Source organism: Schistocerca nitens, chromosome 4, assembly GCF_023898315.1.
Source record: "Schistocerca nitens isolate TAMUIC-IGC-003100 chromosome 4, iqSchNite1.1, whole genome shotgun sequence".
NCBI classification, from domain to species: Eukaryota; Metazoa; Arthropoda; class Insecta; order Orthoptera; family Acrididae; genus Schistocerca; species Schistocerca nitens.
Window position 1 is genome coordinate 694,815,198 of NC_064617.1, and position 26,948 is coordinate 694,842,145.

General features: G+C 39.4%; 1 protein-coding gene across 1 annotated transcript in view; it reads left to right on the forward strand.

Moving 5' to 3' along the window:
- The window catches only part of LOC126251977 (brefeldin A-inhibited guanine nucleotide-exchange protein 1), a 261,180-nt gene that overhangs the window by 17,963 nt on the left and 216,269 nt on the right, over window positions 1-26,948 (forward strand). The window contains exons 3-4 of the mRNA XM_049952749.1: window positions 19,696-19,842; window positions 24,467-24,646. Of these exons, the coding sequence (XP_049808706.1) occupies window positions 19,696-19,842; window positions 24,467-24,646 (327 nt within the window). The remainder of the gene's footprint in view (window positions 1-19,695; window positions 19,843-24,466; window positions 24,647-26,948) is intronic.

The window sequence follows — 26,948 nt, forward strand, 5'->3', positions numbered from 1 at the left end:
ACATGGGGGAACGCATAGTAGACAAACATACATACATTCATTTTTGTATATATAGATTTTAATGTACATGACGATTTCAGTTTCGTTTACGAACAACATGTAAAGCGAGTTTTACTTCCAAGCCTTTAGTCTGCTTTCATGTAAGCATGACGCGCAATTTGTAGTGCCAGCACTGCAACATGTAGGCGTGCCTTGTCCCCTCCCCAACGGCTCCTCTCCCCTCTCAAGCCAATGCTTGCTTCCTCCTCTCCCCGCACTCCCCTCACAACTCAGCCGTCTTACAGTTAACACACTGTATCTGATTTATCAGTAACAGAAATATTTTTGCTACAAACTGATTTTATATCATTGATCTTGTACTGCTGATCAAACACTTCCTTCACAAGTGACCATATGGTTTTAATTTTATCCTGTGAATTAGGTATTCTATTTGCATATCACATACTCTTTTCCTTTCTAATAACATTTTTAAGCACCTTCCAATACTGTTTGTAATGGGCTACTGTATCTTGATTGTGACTACTTCTGACATTTTGATATAATTCCTGCTTTGTTATACATGATATCCTTGTCCCACTAGTCAGCCACCCGGGCTGCCCATTACTGCAAGTACCCCATGTAGAATGTTCTAATGGAAAGCAATTCTCAAAGAGCATGAGAAATGTGTTAAGGAAAGCATTATATTTATCATCTATGTTATCGGAACTATAAACATCCTGTCACTCTTGTACCTTGACAAGATTCAAAAATCTCTCTATTGTAGTTGGATTAACTTCAGTCTCTTTAGTCGATCTGTTAAATTTTCTAAGTGTCTTGCCAATAAAATGTAGTCTTTGGTTAGCCCACAACATTTTCTGTGTGTTCCTTCCAATTTAAGTTGTTCGTAATTGTAATTCCTAGGTATTTAGTTGAATTTATGCCCTTAGTTTTGACTGATTTACCATGTAACCGAAGTTTAATGGATTCTTATCAGCACTTATGTAGATAACCTCAAACTTTTCATTATTTAGAGTCAGGTGCCAATTTTTGCACCATACAGATACCTTTTCTTAACTGTTTTGCAATTTGTTTTGATCTTCTGTTGACTTTACTAGTCGATAAACAAGAGTGTCACCTGCAGACAACCCATAGATGGCTGCTCAGATTGTCTTCCAAATCGTTTATATAGATAAGGAACAGCAGAGGGCCTATAACACTACCTTGGGGGTGACCTCTCTGACAGGAAATCACGAATCCAGTCACAAAATTGAGATGATATTCCATAAGCACCCAATTTCACTACAAGCCACTTGTGTGGTACAGTGTCGGAAGTCTTCGGGAAATCCAGAAATATGGAATCCATTTGAAATCCCCTGTCGATACCACCCAGCACTTTGTGCGAGTAAAGAGCTAGTTATATTTCACAAGAACGATGCTTTCTATATCCGTGTTGACTGTGTGTCAATAGACCCTTTTCTTTGAGGTAATTTGCGATTTATGGCTGTCTTCTTGTCGTCGTCAGTGGTGAATGGTGATCTGGCAGCGTGATTGGCTTCAGTTCATTTGCCCTCCATTTTAATTCCTGTTTCACGCTTTTTTAATGGAACTGTAATAGATACTACCATTACCCCCTGGAGTTTCATTCCCCTATTTCATTTTACTCAGCAGCTTGTCATTCTTCATGAATATGATTTTATTGATGCTCAGTCACTGACCCTTCTTCGGTTCCATCCTTTCTACCAGAACCAAGTTGACCACTTTGAGTGTTTCCGGTGGTGTTTGCATGCTTGTCAACACAGATGTTGGTATGTGGGTCTTCCTTTGTAGCACTTCGGAAGTAGTTGCCGTCTGGGTCCACTTGGGGTCTACGGTTATGGTTTGCAATCTCTATTTGCCTCCTGACGACCACCTACACCCACTGCACTAACTGCCCTCCTTCAGCAACTCCCCCATCACTTCTTCCTCCCTGTGGATTTTAATGCCTGTCACCCTTTGTGGAGCAGTGCTTTTTCATGTGGTCAGGGCTTTACATTGACCAGTTTCTTGTGGACCACAACCTGTGCATTCTTAATGGTGGTTCCTTACTTATTTTAGTGCTGTGTGTGACACTTTCTCTGCCATTGATCTTTCGCTCACTTCCTCTTCACTTCTTCCTTCCTTACACTGGTTGTCACACGATGATCTCAGCATTAGTGACAAATTCCCACCGATTCTCTCTTTCCCTACACATCTCCCAATGGCCAGGTTATCCCAGTGGGCTTTCCATTGTACTGATTGTCCTCTTTATATCTACCAGGGTTGCCTTTATACCTTCTTTGTCAGGTTGTATTGAGGAAGAAGTTTGTGATCTCCTGGTAAGATAGTTGATGCTGCCAGCATTGTCAGTCCCTGCTCGGTAGGCCCCATTCACTGTCCACAGTGGAGCATGGCCATTGCCATGGCCATCCTTGATTGTCATTGTGTCTTGGAACATATTAAACAGCACCTACCTTTAAACATCTTTTTGCGCGAAAGCCCTTTACTTAATCAAACGATGCAAGCTGGTGTGTTGAGAATGCTTTGTCTCCTCCCTAGGTCTTCTGTCCCTTCGTCACAGGTGTGAGTTTCATTCCGCACCTCCAGGGTTGTCAGCTGCACTCTTTTATTTTGGGTCCATCCCTTCCAGGTGGCCTTTGTACAGTTGTTGCAGAACACCTTGCGACCCATTTTGAGATGGTATCTGCGTCTGCCTACTATCCAGCCACCTCCCTCTTCCAGAAACAGTGGGCTGAAGATTTCAACTTAAATTTTACATCATGTCAGGCGGAATCCTACGGTGAACCATTTACTGAATAGGAACTTATTCTGGTCCTCTCTTCTTCCCACGATTCAGTCCCTGGCCCTGATTCCATCCATTACCAGTTCCTGTAACACCTCAGCTCCTCCAGGTTTTTAACTGTATTTGGCTCCAACACATTTTTCCCGCTCGGTGGAGAGACAGTATTGTGCTTCCTGTCCTTAACCTTCCAAGGATCTGTTGCGCCTTGATAGTTACTGGCCCGCCAATCTGATCTATGTCCTTGCAAGTTACTTGAACGGCTCGTGTTCATTGTCTCAGTTTGGTCCTCAAATCTCGGGACCTGTCACCTGCTTACTAGTGTAGGTTTTGGGTGGGATGGTCTCTGATGGTTCATCTGCTTTGATCAGAAACTGCAGTTTGGCAGACCTTTTTCAGGGCTGCCATCTTGTCACAGTTTTCTTCATTTTTCGTAAGGCCCACGACACAGGTTTGCACCATCACATCTTACTCAATGAGAGGGGCTTTGGGGCCAATTTCTATTCACAAGTTTGTGTCCCATCAGTCATTCAGAATTTGTGGTTGTGACATCATTTTCAATCCTCTGCTGACCCAGGAGAATGGCATTCCACAGGACTCCATATTAAGTGTCGTTCTTTTTCTTGTCACTATTAATGGACTGTGGCCTCTTCTGGACCGTTAGTCACACCTGCTCTGTATGTGGATGATTTCTAGCTCCCACTCAGTAGCCTCTGCAGAATGACAGCTTCAGGATGACATCTGGCGCAGTTCCACCAGGACACTCTCGTGTGCTTTCAGGTCTCTCCCTTTAAATCAAGGGTGGTGCATTTCTGTTGCTGTACCATAGTCCATTCTTATTCAGAGCTCTACCTTGATGCACATCACCTGACTGTAGTCCCCCAGTTCCATTTATTGGGTCTTCTTTTTAGACAACTAGCTTACTTGGTTGGCCCATGTCCACCTTCTGAAAGTTTGATGTTTTTGAAAAATCGGTGTTCTTCGCTTCCTTGTCCACACCTCTCAGGGCGTGGATTGTTCAGCCCTTCTCCACCTTTATTGGACATTAGTTCTGTCTCATCTGGACTATAGTATATAGTCAAGTATATGGATCATTTGACCCTTCCACACTGCTCTTCGTGGACCCAGTTCACCAATCTATACACAGAAGGTTAAAGTAGCCTCCAACTAGTATTGTATGGTCTGTGTATTTCATGCTACTGACCATACTCTTTCTTTGAGTGGCTCTAGATCTATCAGAATGGAGTCTGGTGGCTCTTAAAAACATCCAACAATTAACTTGGTGTCACCTACACCTGTTATACACAATTATACATCACGCTTAACTTCAAACTCAATAGAAACAATATTTTTGTCATCTGCAATGAGCAGTCTCTCTCCTCTGACCTCTGATCCATCTTTTCGATATATGTTCCATGATTCGCTAAATACCTTAGAGCTTTCCACTTCCAGCTCTTGGTCCGAAGAATAATTTGAGTAGGAAAACTTTCCTGGAAGGCAGTAAATTTGGGAACACTCTTACGAATACTTCAACACTTTACTGATAAAATTTTGACAGCTGAAGTGTCGTTATTCTGGATGCTGCCTGACTTACCTTGCTGTGTATTTACTGGTGCATGTTTATTGGAGCACCTCAAACTACCGTCTAGTCTGAGAAAAACCTTGTGCACTTCACAAGCACTCTGCTACTCGTAGCTGCTTTCTTTGTGTAGTGCACGGCTAACCTATCAAGGGGAGTCCTACAAATTCCCACACGATGATGCAGGTCTAGGAATCTGCAGCCAAGACTGTCACATAGCTGACGAAGCTTTAGTTGAGACCTTCCACTCGGTCTCAAACCAAAGGACCCCGATCAGCTCTGGGAACAACTCCACCAGCCACCTGTCTGAACTGAGGATGGCCGCAGGACCCATGTGACAGGTGTCATTAGTGGCTGGTGTGAGCCGCAACCTCCAGACGATACATGCTGCACACTTAACAGCCACAGGCAAGGCTGCCTCCACATCTCAGATGAGATGCCCTGACAGATGTACTGAGTGCGCAATGGCTTTTTTTCCAGCCCTGAACACTAAGTGCCTAAGGGGCTCCATAATGTGCCTAACATTGGAGCTCCTGATAACTAGTTAAACCCCCCTCCCAATGTGCCTGCTCGGATCCTGCTGAAAGAGTGGCCACCTGTCAACGCTCAGGATAAATGGGCGAGGCCAGCTGTCCAGTCTCCATGTTCGCCCCCACCTCGTGTGATGTGAATGAATTATCAGCTGCCCGTCACCCTGCTGTGAGGGCAGATCCACCTCATTGGGTACACTAGGAGATGCCTCAGAAGCAGTGCTCTCGGTCTAAACAAGCGATACCTGTGGTGTCCCATTTGACACACCAGAACCTCTGCCATCGTTACACCCCAAGGCATTACCCGGAAGGTGACTGACCATAGCTAAAAGCGCATTCAGCTCTTCACGAACTGCGACCAGCTCCTCCTGCATCCGTGCATATCCTAACCATCCTAGCATGACTAACTGAAGAAGTAAACTATAAAAGCAGACAGAATGCTAGATATGCAACTTGCTGCCCTCCTGATGTGTCTCCAATGGACAGTCTTGATCACCCCCACCTGATAAGTTCCTCAGCCCCGGATTCATACGGATTTCTTCTAGGTGTAATCAGCCTCCTCCTTCCTACTTCCATCTATAGTTCACATTACTCAATGTCTTTTATGAAGATTTGAGAGGAGCGAAGATTACAATAAACTTTCTAGATTACTTAGCTCGTCATGTTGAATTGATTCTAGCTCTTCTAGTATAGGGGTCTGATTCTTGAACCTGACATTGTCACATCAGATCCTCACAGTTGGTTTGAACTAAATAAATAAGATTGTAGTTGCAGCATCTTTTTACGTAAATATATTTTCTCACATTTTAATATATCATATAGTATTTTGATTTTTCACATTAACAAAGCCAAAATTACTACATTTGCACAAAAATGCAAAATTACATATGATCACATTAGAGACATGCTTAAGACTACTACTACACTCGGCAGAAATAACATTATTCCAAAGGGTTTACAAATTTTCTTAACAAATAAATTTATACTAGTTTCTATTACTTTATTAATTTCAAATATTATTTCATAAATGAATGCAGAAATAAATACAGTAAACAGTACAGATTGCATTATTAATAACAGAAATTTTAAGTGTGCCAATAATTTGTAATTTCAAATGTTTCTAAGAAAAATAATTTTGACTGTACGGTCAGAACTGGTACTTACCGATTATGACATTGATACTAAAATATTTTATAAAGTAATTGCTTTTCATAAATTTTAGCTAGAAATCTAACACACTGAGTATAAAATTATATCAAAGTTTTCAGAAAAGGAACTGAAATAATATTGACTTTTCCTGCCACCCCTTGGTCTCTGCCATCCATGACTTCTCACCAGGTTTAGTGATGCTGTTTGTTTGGTTGATTTCCTTTAGGATCCCAGCGACTTGGATATTCCGGGTTCCGGGTAATGAACTTGTTGCTCATCTGGTTTGGAGAGTGGGGTGGGTGTGGAGGGGGGGGAGGAGCGGGGGAGGGTAGTGGCCACCTAACCCCTGTTTGTACTCATCTGGGGCAGATTGGCAGCTTTATGTCAAATTCCTTTTTGGTAAGTTGTGGGGTGACTGTAGTGGGAGGGGGGCTACCACAGTGCCTAATAAACTTCATGCCATCAGTGAGACTCCCAACACTTAGTGTTCTTCCTTCTGCCTCTACCAGTGGAGATCTACCATCCTGTGCAGTCTTCATATCGGCCATACTGGGTTGTTAGGTTGATGCATGGTTTTTTACTCCAGAATGAGCCACCTACCCTCCCCCCCCCCCCCCACACACACACACACACCATCCCCGCCTTCCACCCATCTGTGTAGTTGAGGGGCACCTACCACAGTGATCCATATTTTGCTGGAATGCCCCCGCCTTTTGGTTCTTTGCTTTAAAATACAATCTCCCACTTTCCTTGTTCCGTAAGTTAGTGGATGACCCTTGCATGGTTAAGCCTGACCTCGACTTTCTTTGTGAAAGTGGTTTGTCCTCCCAGGTTTTAATCCCTGAATTTCTGTCTGGAATTGGAGTCCCTCAGTTAGCATTAGTGCTGGCATTCGTGTTGGTTATGGAGACCTAGGCCTTGCTTCCACACTGGCTTGGTTTCTCCCCCTCCCCTCCCTTTCTCTCCACATTTTGTCTGATCTTTTGTGCCATTCTGTTCTCCCCTTTTCTTGTGTCATCTTCCTTTGGTGTTGTCCCTGTTGTGTTGTGATCATGGTATGGTGTGGGGATCGGGAAGAGTTAGTGGTGTTTCTGGGGTGTATCTGCTCTCTCAATCCCATCCTGTTCTTTCCTCCTCTTAGTGCCCTGATGTTCCTTCTACCTCTTTGTATGTCTGTTTTCCCTTCCTCTTGATTGGATGATACTGTTTGTGTTGTTCCTCCCTTGGTTTCTGCACCTTAGATCATGGGACCTATGACTTCAGCATTTGGTCTCATCTCCCAGTTAGCCAACCATCCATTTTAGTTGGCAATGAGGCAAATGTGGTAAAATTTTTGAAGTGTCTGGACTTCAACCTGTACTTTTAGGATTGAGGATTTAGTATGTTATCAGAGGACCTAGCTCCTCAATTTCTAGCCCAGCATTCAGCCAGCTGCCTTTGTCTGTTGTATGATTTTAAATTTTTCAGATGAACTTCTCCTTTACAGAAAATTCTAAAAGTTACAAATAATTTGATTTTAGTAATTTCTTTTTGTATATGTGTATGGGAGGGGAGGGGGGGGGGCAGGGGGGGTCAAGGTGTGCATGTACATTTTAGTATGGATTCTGAAGACCTGGCTGTCACTCATGGAAAGCGATATAGGATCCTCATCAGTTCACTACTACCAATGTTCTTTCACCAGAATTAGAATACTGGTATCCATGTAACTTGCTCATGGCATTAGTGCCTGTGACAACCCTACTCATAGTAAACTGGCAAGCCATTTGTCAAGACGTGACCAGTGCTATTTGCAGCAGTCTCAGCCTAGACATCATTGCTTCTGAATCTCAAAGGCTGGGATCAATATGATCAGTTACCACACTGATCGCTTGTCTGTAGAATCATCACCTCTCCCATATGTCTTTGTGTTAGCCCTAACACACGTGGTTCAGAGCGTAGTAGGCTTCGACTCGTCATGCTTTTTGAAGTGCAGGTAGCTTTTTTTTCCCTCATAGAGTAACCGATGAATATTGTTATCTTCAGGATATTAACAGCTGCTTAAAGGGAATGTCTGAATTGCACCTTGGGATTGCTCTTATTCTCTCTATGATGAAATTGAGAGCTTTGGCCACTTCTCCGCTCTCTTTTAGGTTGATTTTAGAGCAAATACACAAATATATAAAAAAGAAAGCAAAATTATCTTGAATTGGCCAAGAATGAAATGTTATTTTCAATTGTGCCACTTGCCTAAAATGGAACCACAAATACCTAATTCAGTGTATCTGTAGATGGCTTCAAAACCCATTCCTTCTAACTGCAAATCCCTTGCCTAATACAGCTTTATGTCAATCGGTACAGCATTTAGTTTGTATAAAGTAACAAAGATGTATCATAAGTGTATCTAATTTTATTTTAGGTGTATCTGAGGACCATGAGTAATTTAAACCATACACAAATTATATAACAGTTGTATATTATATTACACCTACATTGCAACTTTGTGCTGTTTCACTTTCAAGATGTAACCTGTCTCATATCCAGCTTCCTCTGCATTCTCAGAACTTCACTATTCATTTTTCATCACGCTCACTCCACTAACATCCTTAATAAAAAAAATTATCGTAAACAAACGAAATGTTTAGAGTCTTGCGACCAGGCAGGTCACAGTGTACTAAAGTTTGAGTTTTTCTGGCAGTTCCCTCTAAAAGTTGCCAGTTGTCCAGAAAACGGTATTTGCAACGTTAACAGCTTCATTTGACAACATTAACCAATGCCTCATTGGGGCTAAAGTTTAGAAAAAACTGCAATTTTTGGCACAAAATAAGCTTTTTCCCCTTAAAAATGGAATAAATGCTTTCATAGGAAATTTTGTTTCCTAGAAGTCTTATTCTCCTAACATTTTTGCTAAAACTTGCAGATTTAAATAGTAATTAGTATTTTTGAGGTGAAGTCGCAGTGCACATTCTCTTGAGAGAATTTTCATGTAGGGGTATAAAACCATCACTACTTTCAATTAGATGTGCTTTACAGATTTTATTTTGTTGTATTTTTCATGGTGAACACTAAGAAGGATTTAGTTGAAGATATTTTCAAAAGTGAATGGAACACCGTCCAAATATAAAATGAAGCAATTCAAAGAAACAATATTATGAAAAGAAAAGTTGCTGCTCTCCTTAAAGCAGGGATGACGAGTCACAGACAGGCACAACCAAAATACTGTCTCAAATTAGCTTTTGGCCACTTTTGGCAACTTTGTAGGAAACAAGATGCTCGCGCGCCCCCACACACACAAACGCAACTCATACACATGAGTACAGTCTTGGGCAGCTGAGTGTGGCTTCAGCTGCCAGAGACTGCAGTGTGTGCGCACGCATGTGTCGTATATTTTCGACAAAGGCCTCATTGGCCAAAAGCGTATTTGTGACAGTCTTTTTGTTGTGTCTATCTGCAACTCAGCATCTCCGCTATATACTGAGTAGCAACTTTCGTAATATTGTTACATTCCATCCTGGATTTTCCGTTGCAATTCAAAGACAAGATGATTAAAGCTAGTGGGAAATTCATAACAAATAGTTTTTCAGTTTATTTAATCAATCATATTAATACATTATGCAATTTATGTATTTTTAAATTTTACATAAAATTTTGCAGTTAATTTTTTAATAGCTTAGATTAAGTTATTTTTGAAGAACGAGAAAAAATTGTCTGTTTTCAGATACAACTAGTAAAAGCAACTGTCCTTGTTCCTGAATTAATTTTTACCTCATTTTTGCTTTGTCATAAACATTCCTGGAACAGTTCACTATTTTTGTAGTTGTAAATTATATTGGCTTGATATCAATATTTAAAAATTTGTTTTCGATTTCAAACCTTTTAAAAATGTTGTTAAAAGAGAAACAGACAGACAAACAAAAAATATGTATATTTTTGCCCATTAAATGGTAAAATGATGCTTTTACATCATAATCAGCCTCATCATTTTCTACCTCGAATAGTAATTCATTGACACACTTCTTTTTCTCTTTCCTAGTTAGGTCAACAAGCCTGAAATTTTTTCAAAGTGTGTGACTGACGACTGCTGCTCATCTCCATTTTGTAGTTAAGAACTTTTAGAATTATTCTAAAATATGGTAGCAACACACTAAATACAGATGATTGCTCTTTAATAATTGGTCCTAAGGTGACCAATATTTTCTTTCATTATATGATAACATATTGCCAGGATTTCCCTGTCCTCATTGTTCAAGTACTAATAATAAAACTTTTGACTGAGTGATATTCAGACTATTTTAGAGCTGGGGAATGCCTATGAACAAATCTCCATTGTCACAGATACATGAAATTGCTACGTTCTCTATGTTCTCATTACTGTATGTAAAATTTTGGGAAGTAACTTCCCACTGCTGTGCGCTGCAGCTTCCTTTAAATTTTTGATCATATCTGTTTTTATAGTCAGAACAACTTTCAGAATGGCAGACAGGATGTCTTTACATAGGTCAGCAGCCATAAAAATGCACAAATACACAAAATTTATCAGTCTTTGACGGACTTTATTATTTTGTACATTATGGCCAACTGTTATCAGATCAAATGCTATAAAACATCAGTACTAAGTATAGCACCAAAATGTACACATTTGTATAAAGTGAACAAGATTCACTGTGTGTGTGTGTGTGTGTGTGTGTGTGTGTGTGTGTGTGTACTTTTATTAGAGAAAGAGCTGAAGTTCAAAAGCTAGTGGAAAGACTGCTTTCTGTTGCATGTTCATATGCCTCACAGATCAGTCAGCTGTAGGTGAGTGGTGCCCTTTCTTTTATTTTAAGTAATAAAGGTAATTCTTCAGTTCAACATCTCTTCAGCATTGTAATGATACCTTCTCTTTATTTTTGCTTATACTTCCTCTGCTTGTGGAAAATTGTCCTCCATGTCTTGTTACGTCTTTTCCACTTCCTCTGATGTGCATCTAATTGTTGCTACAGATTCCAGTTCTGTTTTTATAGTCGGAACAGCTGTTTCCATTTTCAAAAACTAAAATATAAACTTCACTTAAAAATTTTTTCCATATTTGTCTAATCAAGCCATGTTAACTGTTTTTCTTTTCTTCCCCCTCTTGATTCATCTGATTTATAAATCGCATGTCAGTATTTCCCATACAACCAGAATGTCCTTTTCGTCTGTGGTGTAACAACATCCTGCTGATAACCGAGATCAAATAGGTTTTCGTCAAAATTATACTTGAAAGATACTTTCCAATTTTGAGCAGTGCCAACAGATCTAGTAGGTTTTTTATTTCTTCCCACTCCTCTTACAGTTTTCCCAGCTTTTCTTTGATGTGTTTTTGTTTGATGTGTCTCACAGCTGTTTCTTGTGTTGAAAGTATTGAAGCTTCCCTGTGATTCAGTTTCATTTTGAGCATCCTATAAAATAAACTGTGAAAAGGATATACTGCTACTCACTGTAAAGATGACATGTTGAGTTGCAGACAGGCACAATAAAAAAGACTGTTACACATTTAGTTTTTCTCCAAAGATTTCTTCAGAAAAAAAGCGCGCGCGCGCGCACACACACACACACACACACACACACACACACACACACACACACACACACACAATATCAGCCACACTTCATGAACATGTGACCACTATCTCCAGCTGCTGCCGCCAGACTGTGGCTCATAAATAAGATGGCATAGGATGTGCCACGTGAATACCCACGGCAATACCATGGATAAATGGTCAGCATGTTGCTATATTTTCCACTGAGAAAATGTAACATAATGGTGAAACTGACTCATTCCGAATCACATTGGTAGGTTACAATTATTATCAATAAAACATTCAAATGATTGACTAGGTGATCCCCTTTCCCTACTACAAAAATTGCCAATTGCCCAGAAAAAGATACTGTAAAAGTTTCAGGTGAACTTCATAATGTTTACATTGAATCATTGTGGTTAAAATTTAGAATAAAAGCGATATTTAGCACAAAAAGAAAATTGTTCTTTCAGAGAGTGGAAGCCATTTGTCCTAGAAGCCATATTTTCATCTTGAAACTGAAATTACCAATAGGAAAATTTACTTTTTTGATGTTTTATTTTCATCACTTTTTTGTTAAAATTTGTATCTGCATTTGCTTTGCACATTTTCAAACTGTTAGGTTTGTTAAGTGAATTTTAAAGGACAGTGACTGTACCTTCAATGACTACAGCCTCAATAAGCCCGGCTCAAAGAAAGCAGGCACCATTTTAATTGCTCATATGTCTATAAATCAGTTGAAATAGGTAGTCATCTAATTGTAAAGTCTTACTCAGTTTATTTGACCAAACAATGGAAAGCCCAGTTTGGAATATCAACAGTATTATGAAAAGGGTAGATTGCTAATCACTGTAAAGATGACTCGTTGAGTTGCTAGACACACAAACCACACCTCACGCACTCATGGCTGGTATCTCCAGCCACTGCAGCCAGATTCTAACAATGACAGCAAATGAACTTTTCCCACAGTTAGTGATAGGCTAGCAGTCATTCTTCATAATACACAATAAAAGTGTTTTCCTAGACTTTAACTTAGTAAACACTGCTAATACTACCAAATAGCCACAGTATTCTCTCCCTAACAGCATCTATATATGTCTGAAAACTAAATTTAAGACACACATCAACTGTGTTTTATTACCTGATGTTTGTTTATTAGTTAATGTTCCATGGATCATCTGAATTATTGTTTTATTGAAATGGTATGGAATGAGTCGGTTTACAGGATATGTGTGCATGATTACTGTTAAAATTAATGGCCAACCTATTCAGTGGCCATTTAGAGGAATCCTTCCTAAACATCCAGAATCCCAAACCCCTCACCTAGTTCACATTTATTGATGACATCTTCGTGATCTGAATCGAGGTTGAAGACACACTATCCACATTCCTCCAGAACCTCAACACACCGTCCCAAATTCGCTTCACCTGGTCCTACTCAACCCAACAAACCACTTTCCTTGATGTTGACCTCCACCTCAAAGATGGCTATATTAGTACCTCCATCCATATTGAACCTGCCAACCACCAGCAATACCTCCACTTAGACAGCTTCTATCCATTCCATACCAAGAAGTTCCTTCCGTACAGCCTAGCCACCCATGACCCTCGCATCTTTAGTGATGAGTGGTCCCTCTCAAATTATACTGAGGGCCTTATTGAGGTCTTTACAGACTGTAATTACCCTCCCATCCTTGTACAAAAGCAGATCTCCCACGCCTTATCTTCAGTCACCCAACATCTCCCAAAGTCCCAGTGTCCAACCAGAGGGGATCATTCCCTTCATGACTCAGTATCCCCCAGGTCTGGAGCCACTGAATTATAGTCTCCGCTAGGGTTTCGACTACCTCCCATAATGCCCTGAAATGAGAAATGTCCTACCCACTATCCTTCCCACCCCTCCCATAGTGGTATTCTGCTGCCCACCAAACTTACACAATATCCTCGTCCATCCCTACACAGCCCCTGCTCCAACCTTGCCTCGTGGCTTGTAGTAGACCTAGATGCAAGACCTGTCCCATACATCCCCTCATCACCACCTACTCCAGTCTGGGTACAAACATCACCTACCCCATCAGGGACAGGGTTGCCTGTGAAATGAGTCATGTGACCTACAAGCTAAGGTGCAACCACAATGCTGCATTCTACATGGGCATGGCAAACAACAAATTGTCTGTCTGTATGAATGTCCACCGATAAACTGTGGCCAAGAAACAGTTGGACTATGCTATTGCTGAGCATGTTGCCAAACACTACATGCTTCATTTTAGTGAATGCTTCACAGCCTGTGCCACGTGGGTCCTTCCCACCAACACCAGCTCAAGTGCACAGATCAGAACTCTCCTTGCAATATATCCTACATTCCCCTAACCCTTGTGGCCTCAACTTTTGTTAGTCATTCTCCTTATCAATCCAGTCTCTTCCCTGTTTCCATTCTAGCACTACTCAGCCCTCTATCCTACCAACGCATCCCCAGTCTTTTTTCTCTCCTTTTCCGCAAACCCCCCTCCCTCTGTCTAACCTCCCAAGTGCCCCTATCTGTCCCGTTTTCCACCTCATCCCTGCACATTCTCAGCAACACTTTACTGTCCCTGACCCCTACCATGCTATCCCTCCCTCTCCCACCCCAGCCCCGTCCTTAACTCCATCTAGTTGCCTCTCCCATAATGCCCTGCTGCTTGCAGTCTGGCTCTAGGTGCCAGAGACTGTAGTCGTGTGTGTTAGTTGTGTTTGCGTGAGTGTGTGCATTTGTGTATGTTGTCTACTTTTGACAAAGCTAACTTCCCGACAGTCTTTTTGTTGTGCTTTTCTGCGACTCAGCATCTCTGCTATATGGTGAGTAGCAACAATTCTTTTCATATAATGTTACATTCCATCCTGGACATTCCATTGTTGGACTTTGTGATTTTATTCCATATTTTGTGTATGAACATACCTTAGAGCCTTTGTGCCCATTATAGTAACAGTTTGTCTTCTTCGGTGTGTGTCCATTATTTTTGAAATATCAAAACACAGCCTACTTACATTTGTATTATGGAGCCCCTTTTGTTAATAAAACCTCTTAGTTCATTTCTTTATTAAAGGGCTTACACTCCAAAACTGAAATATGGCACGAGCACATATACTTAAAAATTTGGCTTTCCATTCACATACATTTGCCTGCTTGTTTGTGAAATTCAGAACTCCTTCACACTGTCTAATATCAACATTTCACTTTATTCATACAAACTTAGAAAAGTAGAAACATCCTGGAATCCAAATGAAGGTGTGTGATCCTTGCAAAGCCTAATAAAATAAGCCAAAGTGGGAGAAAGTTCACTTATAATGCAGTTCTAATAAATGTATAAGAGAGTAATTTCCTTTAATATATGTAAAAGTGACAAATATATACTGTACATAAAAAATTTGATATCCTGTACATGTTTCTAGATATCTTTGTCAAGATGTATTTGGATGCAAATATTTGCTACATATGTTATTGACCAGTAAATTTAAGGTATATCTACATTTTGGCACAACATATTTTTTTGATTTTCTGTAACTCAACCAATTCTGGTTGTAAATGCCTTTGTATGGGGGCTATTCAGAAAGTAGGAAATGTTTTGGCATTAAAAAAAAAAAAACTAAGTACAAGAAATACACTTTATTATATGCATCTGAAAGAGCGACTGACATAGTACTTTTCCACATAGTCACCCAACACATTTAGGCACTTACCATAGCAGTAGACAAGCTTTGAGAGACCTTCGTCATAAAATTCTGCCGCCTGAGACTTCAGCCAGTGAGTCACGCCCACCTGGAGTTCCACGTCGTTATCAAAGCGCTGCGTTGCAAGCCAATTCTTCATCTTGGGAAACCAAGTGGAAGTTGCTTGGTGCAAGGTCGGGGCTGTAGGACAGGTGAGGGAAAATTTCCCATTTGAATGAATTAAGGAGTTCTTTAGTGTGGTTTGCTGTGTGAGATCGGGCATTGTTGTGCAGAAACAAAATTTTGGACGTCGGCTTTTCTCAGCATTTGTTTTGAACTGCTCTTCTAAGGCTGTGCAAAGTTTGACAGTACTGGGCAGAATTTATGGTTGCTCCACATTCGAGAAAATCAATAAGAAGCACACCTTGCCTGTCCCAAAACACTGTTGCCATCAACTTCCTTGCTGACAAGGTTTGCAAACATTTTATTGGTTTTTGGGGTGACCTTGTGTGCCCCCACTCCATGGACTGTAATTTTGTCTCGCAATTGACATGTTTCACCCAAGTCTCATCACCGGTTATGGTTCCATCCAGTAATGAATCGCCATGTTTGTGGTAGGCCTCCAGAAATGTCAACGTTGCCCCCATTCGCTCTTCTTTATGGTGCTCTGTAAGCATTTTGGGCACCCATTGTGCACAAAATTTGTGGTAGCTTAGCTTTTGAATGACAATTTCAAACAACAAAGTCCATGAAACTTGTGGAAAAGGAAGCAAAAGCTTCATTATTATGAAGCAATGGTTTTCACTAATCATTTCATCAACTTTAGCGACAAGATCATCAGTCACAATGCTCGAGCGTCCACTCGTCTCTTCATCATGAACATTGGTTTGGCCATTTTTAAACCAAATGTAACATTTCCAGACAGAACATTCACTCATTACATTGTTTCCCTACAATTTGCACAGTTCACGATAAATTTCTGTAGGTTTTAGGTTTTTTGCCAACAAAAACGGTATCACAGACCGCACCTCACAACTGGCGGGATTTTCCATTTGCAGCGCACATTTCAAATTTGAATATTCAGAAAACCAGGTGCGCAGAGGAGTTCCCGCTGTTACGGATGGATGCCGACTGAGTTGCCAAGCATGCACATACCAAAATATACGCGATTAGGGTGCACCTAGCGGAGTCAGATGGAATCGTTCTCTACTTTCTGAATAGCCCTCATATTTCATTTCACAATTATGAACAGGATAGATTACTGCTCATCGTATAGCGGAGACGCTGAGTCGCAGATAGGCACAACAAAAAGAACGTCAAACAAGTAAGCCTGCAGCCACAAAGGGACCTTAATTGAAATCGGACAACATGTATTTCTTTTGTATTTTGAGGTCACATTTGTAAGCCTCACACACCAAAAAAAGTATTGATGTACATTAGTAGTTTTAAAAAGAGGTAGTAGCATCACATACTTGGTAAAGTTATTAAACTGCATTTCAAGCAACCAAACTGTTGATTCATTACAAGTTACATAACAGTTGGAAGCTTAGAGAAACATCCATTCCTCTTGTTGGAAAAATAAAACCTGTGGTGCACTCTGTTGCTTTCTTTGTTTCCCAGCTTTCTTGAGGGATGAGCTATGCATTTCATTTGTTCTAGAGCATGTAATTTGGCACTGAAATCCTTGTTTATTGTTTATCTAACAGTGAAAGAACATCACCATTTTCCAATCCCTTCCAGGTTGTGGAAAATAGGTGTGAAGTATTAGCAATGAAAGGAAGAGATATTGCACAAAGCAAGTGAAAATGCCATAGAGGTAATGTGTTGTATCAGAGAGTCCTGTGATATGTAGTGTAGATTGCTCAGCACTGTAACACATTGCCATCTCTGACATTTTCAACTTTATCGAAGTTAACATTTTCGAACAATGGAAAATCCAGGATGGTATAATGACAGTGTTACGAAAAGGATAGATTGCTATTCACCAAATAACGGAGATGCTGAGTTGCAGATAGGCACAAGAAAGAGGTTGTCAGACAAGAAAGCTTTTGCCCAAAAAGGCATTCTTCCTAATTAAGACAACACACACGACCACTGTCTCTGCCTGGCCTTGGCAGCCAGAGGTGTGTGTGTGTGTGTGTGTGTGTGTGTGTGTGTGTGTGTGTGTGTGTGTGTGTGTGTGTGTGTACACATACACGTACACAGGCACGCGTGCGTGTTTATCTAATTCAAAAGAATGTCTCTTTGGCCAAAACCTTACTTGTGTGACAGTCTTTATGGAGTGCCTATCTGTGACTCAACATCTCCACAATATGGTGAGTAGCAATATATCCTTTTCGTAACAGAGTTAATAGTTCATGTTTTCAGTTTTGTGGTTGAGTGTTCTCCAGCTGTAACGGCATTCACACAATGTGAATGCAAAATTAATACAGATAGTATTAATCTCAAAATCTGTTTATTGTGTTTCTCAGTAGTCACTATTATACTGAAAAAATACCACAAACTGCTGATGTATGGAAGCAACATGTACTTTCTCACTATGTTCACACGTTTTCTCTTTAATGAATTTTATTTACAGACAGTAGGAATGAAACTCCACAAAGTTTGTACTGGGTTATGGGAATGTTTCATTAAAAACAATCAACTTATTGGTAATAGTCAAGAAGTTTACTAACAGATGTGTTCTTGCACTCTTCTGAAAGACAAAAACAGCAGAGCTCCTGCAATGCGGCATGAAAAGCAACGTTTACAAATTAGAGATTTGAACAGTGGAATGAACACACAAGGTCTGCAATTGGTTCTCTTTTGAAAATAATCACCACTAATGGAACATTTGTGGTTAGTCCACAATTTTGCAGCACTAATTTAATTTCTTTTGTGTCAGGTCCCTACTGTATATTTAACACAGAACATAGTATCTGTAGGAAAATCCTCCTCCTCCTCCTCCTCCACCTCCACCACCACAACCACTACTATGATGTTCATCAGTTTTGGTGAAACCTGTCTCATTGTGAGACATGGTTCACAGTTACATAGAAAAAGTCATATGCTAACAGGTCATTACAAATAGACCCCCAGTAATGTGAACTGTCCTCTTTTTTTTTTTCTAATGAGTACAGGATATGGACTGAGAGTAAATTGAAGGAAGATGAAAGTAATGAGAAGTAGCGGAAGAGAGAACAGCGAGAAACTTAATATCAGGATTGATGGTCACAAAGTAGATGAAGTTAAGGAATTCTGCTACTAGGCAGCAAAATAACCAATGACGGATGGAGCAAGGAGGACATCAGAAGCAGAGTAGTGCTGGTGAAAAGGGTGTTTCTGGCCAAAAGAAGTCTTCTAGTATCAAACATAGGCCTTAATTTGAGAAAGAAATATGTGAGAATGTATGTTTGAATCACAGCATTATATGGTAATCAAACATGGACTGCAGGAAAACCAGAACAGAAAAGAATCGAAGCATTTGAGATGTGGTGCTACAGATGAATGTTGAAAATTAGGCGGACTGATTAAGGTAAGGAATGAGAAGGTTCTGTGCAGAATCAGAGATAAAAGGGATATGTGGAAAACACCGACAAGAAGAAAGGACAGGATGATAGGACATCAGTTAAGATGTCAAGGAATGACTTTCATGGTGCTAGAGGGAGCCTAGAGGGCAAAAACTGTAGACAAAGACAGAGATTGGAATACATCCAGCAAATAATTGAGGATGTAGGTTGCAAGTGCAACTCTGAGATGAAGATGTTGGCACAGGAGAGGCATTTGTGGCGGCCCATGTCAAACCAGTCAGAATAAATGGCAGATACATATGGGAGACGCACAGGGCACCCCCTCTCCCTTGTGGGGCTGCCCACATTGCCACCCATACCGCCCCGGCCAGTCGGCATGCATGCTATTCGTTTGTTTCTTTCGTCAGTCGACAGTGGAGGAGGGTGGTCAACTTAATGGCTTAGCTCTGTTGAACACTCGCCCTGACATTGATTGTCCTATTGGCAATGTAATTAACCAATTTGACCACAATTGTAACTTTTTTATTTCGTAAGATGGCATTGTCTTGTATACGTGTATAATCAGTTTAAATAAACCTTTCTTAAACGTTGCATGTGACCTGATAATTTTTTATTACGGTAAAAGTAAAGGTAGCTCAAGATATCTTTAGCACCCCCTCCTTGAGGTTTTTCTGTATCTGCCCCTGGTCAGAAGACTGATGACTCAAAAGTCTTCATTTTGCAGTACTAATGTTTCATTTAGATAGTAAGCCACCTGCTAATTCTCATAAGGATGAATTCTTGTAAATTAACTTCATATACTAAATTAGGTCTTAATTCGTAACACTCTAGGTTTATTTTCTGAAATAATATTAAATAAAATGCTGCTACAGGTATTAAGTGGAATGAATAAGTGTATACACATTATTAAGTAGTGAATGTTGTATTGCAGAAACTTATTGCGTATGGTCATTTAACCGGAAATATACCAGATTCCACGACACCTGGGAAGTACCTTATAGATAGGATAGTGGAAACTATTTGTGGATGCTTCAGTGGGCCACAGACTGATGAAGGTGTTCAGCTACAGATTATTAAGGTAAGTCTGTTACATTCATTCTGTTGTCGGCTTTTTTATTTATTTTGTGTTTTGTTCTTCTAGTGAAAGAAAGAAAGATAGCTGCATTTTTAAAGTAGTTAATTAACATAACAGAGAGAATCTTCTGTGCTCAGTTCTCCCTAGCTTGTATGTGTACTTCAAAAAATACACTGTTGTACACCATAAGTTGTGCATAAAGATATTTTACAGGTTGGTATTCTGGCATATACCACACCAGCATTGGCATCTGATACAAAGAATAAAGAAATAAATTTATAGATATTGATGTCTGTAACATAAGAAGATATTGTATACTTTACTGCAGAAATGAAGTAGAAGGTTACTTACATATTGTGATTGTGTATGTCATAAATATATAGGAAAGTTCTGATAGAAAATAAATAGTTTAGCAATAAAGGGGGCCACTCACTCAGTCACAAAAGTGTTGTGTCAGTGAGAGAGACACACAAAACAGAAACAAAACTCACTAACTTTCAGAACCAATCCAAGTCAGAGGACACACACACACACACACACACACACACATTCCCCTACATTAGGCTGGCTGGATACTCTAGCTTGACAAAGGATTTATTTTGAAAGCTAGCATGTTTCCTTTCTCTTTTGCGTGGCTTTTCGACAACTCAATACTTCTGCAATTTGGAAAGTGGTCTCCTTTACTCCTTAATTATTAACTTTGTAAAAATTTTATGCTTGCAAACACATTGTTTGATATAGACATACACTATATGTAGGGAACAGTACATTTCCTCTATAATGTGTACAAAATGTTCTTATTTTACAGGCATTTATATGTTTACATTTATTTCTTTGTTCTCTGTATCAGATGCCATTGATTATGGGCTGTACACCTGAAAACTGGTCTGACAATCAAATATTTTTACATGCAGCTCATGGCGTACAGCAAGATGTCTTTTAACAAGTAGCAGAGAAGGGTAATTTTTCCACCCATAATCAAAACTACTTGTGTACCATTGATTTATATCATTACTAAGAAAGCAAACAAGGAAATAAAATTGTTATTTTACTTAAATATCTTCAGTTGATGGGTACATCACTGCAGATGGAGATGTCACACTACTGAATTGTGCTATCACTAAACCATCAGATTCTTATAATTTTTATTTAATTGTCTGCTTTCTGCTATGCAATAGCTATCTTCAGATGCTACAATAAAAGTCTGTAGCATCTGAAGATGGCTATTGCATAACCAAAACTGGTAATTCTATTCAAAAAGCTGTTCAATAAAGACAGTTAATTAAAAATTATGTACTCACATTCACTCTCCAGATGGTGATTTTATGCCAAATTCTGTTCGTCAGATTCTTATTCAAAAGTCTTCAATGTCCCACCTTGTCACACAGATTTAAGTTTTGTATGGTTTCCGTAAATCAAATGGGACGCTACACCCCAGTCTTCCTCCCTTCCTCTTTTCCTAGGTCTGGCTCCACACACTGAAGTGGTCTTGAATGCCTCAAGCATAAATAGTGTACGTTTATTCAGCCTGTTTTACAAAGTCAGTCTGATATTTATTGAGACAAAATTGCAATGCTGGTATCTGATTTGTTGGATATTCACTTGTTAGATGTTCACTAAAGTTCTTGAAATGCCTTACGTCTCCAAATCCAGAATGAGGTTTTTTCCAAAGTTTCATGCCAAATGGTGGTCGTCTTGCATTCATGGCATAGGATGTGACATTTTTCTTTTCTTTAGCAAATAGAGCTTCAAGCTTCCATTAAGCTTTAACTGTACTCTCTGCCACACCTACCACTTTAACCTCAAATTACTTATGATTTGCTGATCATTTCCCCTCATCTGGTCTGGAGGTTGCACTACCAGTCTCATCTGGTCCAGGCCAGATGAGAGAAAACAAAGATCAGCAAATTGTAAGTAATTACTTTTTTACATAAAAAAATCTCAGCGTAAACTATTTAATAATCTAAAACTAACAAAATTGTATCATTATCAATCTCCTTGACGATGCCTTAGAACAAGAAAAAGGTGAAACGCATCTGGGATAAATAAATTAAGTGGCAGCAGGAAAAGGCAGTTTTATTTACAGAACAAGTATGAAAAAATATGTTTAACTGTTTTTGGAAATTCATACCCTGAGGGGAATAGGATCAGAATAATTCACTGACTGGTCGTCGCTTAAGTGTCGCTATTAAGGGAATTTTTAAGATAGGACTATGAAAACCAGTATTTGGTTTATCAGTCAGAAAATAAAGAACATGTGTGTTTCAGCATTTTTGGAAATTCAACCACTAAGGGGGTAAAATAGTGGGTGAAAGGTGTGTGTGTGTGTGGGGGGGGGGGGGGGGCGTATGTATATAATAGAGGGAAACATTCCACGTAGGAAAAATATATCTAAAAACAAAGATGATGTGACTTACCAAATGAAAGTGCTGGCAGGTCGACAGACACACAAACGAACACAAACATACACACAAAATTCAAGCTTTCGCAACAAACTGTTGCCTCATCAGGAAAGAGGGAAGGAGAGGGAAAGACGAAAGGATGTGGGTTTTAAGGGAGAGGGTAAGGAGTCATTCCAATCCCGGGAGCGGAAAGACTTACCTTAGGGGGGAAAAGGACAGGTATACACTCGCACACACACACATATCCATCCACACATATACAGACACAAGCAGACATCTCCTTATTGCTTGTGTGTGTATATGTGTGGATGGATATGTGTGTGTGTGCGAGTGTATACCCGTCCTTTTTTCCCCCTAAGGTAAGTCTTTCCGCTCCCGGGATTGGAATGACTCCTTACCCTCTCCTTCTCTCTTTCCTGATGAGGCAACAGTTTGTTGCGAAAGCTTGAATTTTGTGTGTATGTTTGTGTTTGTTTGTGTGTCTATCGACCTGCCAGCACTTTCATTTGGTAAGTCACATCATCTTTGAACTACTGAAGCATTTTTAAGGCTACATCTATGACAATTGGTATTTGACCTCTTAGTTAGAAATTTAAAAAAATTGTTTCATTGTTTTTGGAAATTCAACCCCTAAGGGAGTGCAATAGGGGATAAAGTTTTTTAAGAAAATATTTTGCTACATTAAAAAAATTTTAAAGCTAAATTTATGAAAATTGCTATTTTACTTCTCAGTTATATATAAAGAAATATTTGTTAGAGGATGAAAGTTGGTATGTAAATATCTCCACGAGAATGCTAAAGGCATGAAAATTTGGACACTAGCTACCAGGATCGCTTTTTGGTCAGAAGTACATTCAGAGAAGACCATGCTTATATGACCTTAATTAGCATGAAAAGCGTAGAAGGTGTTACAATTTGTTAACAATACAAAAATGTGTTTAAATAAAAACAAAATAATCTCTGAAGCCATACAGTTTATACGAGCAAAGCAGCAGATGCTAATCTAGTCAGCTATAATTTGGAGCTTATGGAAGCACATGCTGTTAAATTCCAGGGGAAATTTCTTGAAAAAAAATTATAATTTTTTACTTACACTACACTGTATTCACATTGACAATTTGATCTGCGCGAATGATATGGAGACAAAAAAATGTTTATTACCGCTACTTTTGAGTTTGTTATAAGATATAAAATTATATTTTAGAGGAAACAAGTAATAGTGTAAACAGAATCGTGCTTTTGAAATGTATATGATATTCATCTTGACGCTAGAGTTCACTAGTGAGAGTTTACTTTTTGTTTCCACGTTTACTTCAACAGCTAAACATGTTTTGAAAGGATTATGCCTTTAGCAAAAGCTATTGTCTTCTTTTTTGACCAATCTGTGGCTTCAATGATGTTTCACCATCATCAGTTGGTTTCTTTTATCTTTCTAAATAGCACACACTGTTGTTCTTCCAGCTGTCTATCATCTGCTGCTCAACTTGTATTTCAGTACACTGTATCAAGAGTGTCATCTGAAATTTTTGTGGTTTCCACTGTTTACAAAAAACTGAGTACAACATTTTGTATCTGTATTGTTCTTTCCTTATACATGTTCCAAGAATGTGTATTGTGTTAACAAATGACATAACTGAAGGTAGTCTTTAATGCCTTGTATAAGCTTCCTAATTCAGTTAATAAGTACCAGTTTGGCTTCAGATGTGGACAAGAAAACATTTTAGTAGTGTGGAGCCTGTTTTAAACTCTTTGGTACCTTCATAGGCTAAATTATTTTGACAGCTTTGAAGCTGCCATAAAACATGATATTACTCAGTAGTTTTAATTACTTTCTCTCTCTCTCTCTCTCTCTCTCTCTCTCTCTCTCTCTCTCTGTGTGTGTGTGTGTGTGTGTGTGTGTGTGTGTGTGTGTGTGTGTGTGTGTAAGAGAGACAGAGAGAAGGAGAGGGGGGGGGCAGTGAACCACCCCTTTTGCTGATTGACGTGTGACATGTAAGGTTTGGCATTCTGTTGAAAATTATTCCAGTAATTTTATTTTCTAATGTAAATAAATATTTCTGTGGAGAAAGAATAAGATACAAAATTTTTGAGTAACAACTGAATTATTGTAAAAACTTGTCATTTCTACTATTAGTTTACAGAAGTTCTTAACAACAAAGTATCAACAATCAGAATGTATGATTAGTAATTATTTGGTCCTCATTAATGCTACTTTTGACTTTCAGGCACTCTTGACAGTTGTTACTAGTCAGCATGTTGAGGTCCATGAGGGAACAGTCCTTCTTGCTGTCAGGACATGCTACAACATTTACTTGGCCAGCAAGAATCTAATCAATCAAACAACAGCCAGAGCAACTTTGACACAGATGTTAAATGTTATTTTTATGCGCATGGAAACCCAAGCTGTAAGTGTAAACAACTCACTACCGCATAACTGTAGTGAGTATAAAGGAAATCTTTATTAGAACTCAAGAATTAGTATGGTGGTCATTGTTTGCTAAAATTTTTGTAAAGTTAATTCATAAACATACGGAGTAAGAAAATGTACACTGAGGTGATAAGACACATGATAATGATATGCACGTGTATGTACAGATGGCAGTAGTTCTCCATACAGAAGATATAAAAGGGCATTTCATTATGGGAGCATTCATTTGTACTCAGGTGATTCACATGAAAAAGTTTCCAACATGATTATGGCCGCAGTAAAGAAATTAAGTCTTTGATTGCAGAATGGTAGTTAAAGCTAGATGCATGGGACATTCCATTTTGGAAATTTCTAGGGAATTCAGTATTCTGAGATCCAAAGTGTCAATAGTATGCCAGGAGTAGCAAATTTCAGGCATTATCTCTCACCAAGGACAATGCAGTGGCTGGTAGCCTTCACTTAATGACAGTGTGTGTTTGCGTAGAGTTGTCAGTGCTAATAGACAAGCAACACTCCATGAACTAACCACAGAAATCAATGTGGGACATACGACAAACATATCCAGTAGGACAGTGCGACAAAATTTGGCATTAATGGGCTATGGCATCAGATGATTGACTTGAGCATCTTAGCTAACAGCACAGTATTGCCTGCTGTGGCCCCCTTGGGCTCAGCTGGACCATAGCTGGTTGGAAACCATAGCCTGGTCAGATGAGTCCGGATTTCAGTTGGTAAGAGCTGATGGTAGGGTTTGGTGTGGCACAGATCCCACGAAGCCGTGGCCCAAGTTGTCAACAAGGCATTTTGCAAGCTGCTGGTGGCTCCATAATGGTGTGGGCTGTGTTTACATGGAATGGACTGGGTCCTCTGGTCCAACTGAACCAATCAGTGACTGGAAATGGTTATGTTTGGCTACTTTTAGACCATTTGCAGCCATTCATGCACTTCATGTTCCCAAACAACGATGGAATTTTTGTGGATGACAGTGGACCATGTCACCGGGCCACAATTGTTTGCAGTTGGTTGGACAATTCAAGCGAATGATTTGGCCACACAGATTGCCCAACATGAATCCTTTTGGACATTTATAGGACATAACTAGAGGTCAGTCCATGCACAATATCTGACACCGGCAACACTTTCGCAATTAGAGACTGCTGTACATGCAGCATGCCTCAATATTTCTGCAGGGGATTTCCAACAAGTTGTAGAGTCCATGCCAACTCGAGTTGCTGCTGTACTGTGCTGGGCAGGAGGTGGTCTGACACAATATTAGGAGGTATTCCAGGGCTTTCGCCAGCTCGGCATAGCTTTATTAGTGACAGTGATAATCCAACTTTTTCTTAAAGGAAATTTGTAATAAATGTATTCAGTAACACAGAGGAATTAAATATGCACTAATTAGTGAACATGAACATGCGTGGAATGAAAGGGGATATGGAACCAATCAGCATTAGTGAATATTCTGTAAAAATCCAGGATATGGTTTTTGAAGTTTTGCAACACATTGTGCTAGTAAACACTTAGTAAAAAAATTTAGTACATGTGGTTTTTTCCCCTCCAACACATTACAAAACTGTATGAAATCTGTGTTATGACTTTGAATACTATACTGAAAACAATATCACAAAGTCTCTTATGGTAAGAGTGAATGAGCTTTAGAAAGCGAAGAACTACAGCAAATGCTGTATGTGTGTTAAAAAAGGAATTAAAACAGTGTGATAAAGAAATTCACTTGCCTTTCATTAAACTTTTAAATAATGTCAATATAAAGAGAGAAAGTTCCTGCAGGACGTGATGGAAAAAGGAATTTATGGAATACATTTGATAGACGCTCTGAAGTGCCGTTACAATGATAACACTAATGCTGTAGGTTTAAATGGCAAACCAACACATTCTGTCTTGACAAATAAAGGGCCCAGATGAGTGCAGTGTAATATAGACATTTTTTCATATATCTGGTCAATGCAGTATAAGAATGTAAAATCCAATCTGATGCAGGTATTTTCATAGATTGACACAACATACTAAATTGTCTCTTATACCACAGTTTTATCAGAGAAAGAGCATGATTGAAGAAATATTCTTGTTATGTAGTATATATGAAGGGTATAAACTGAATATGTAAACATGAAAACTAAAACTATGGATTTTGAGGGGAAAATCCATTAAAATGCAAATTGTTGTTTGTAACAAAATATTAGACCAAGTTAAACATTTAATGAATGAAATTTTCACTCTGGCTCAGAGTGTGTGCGGACATGAAACTTCCTGGCAGA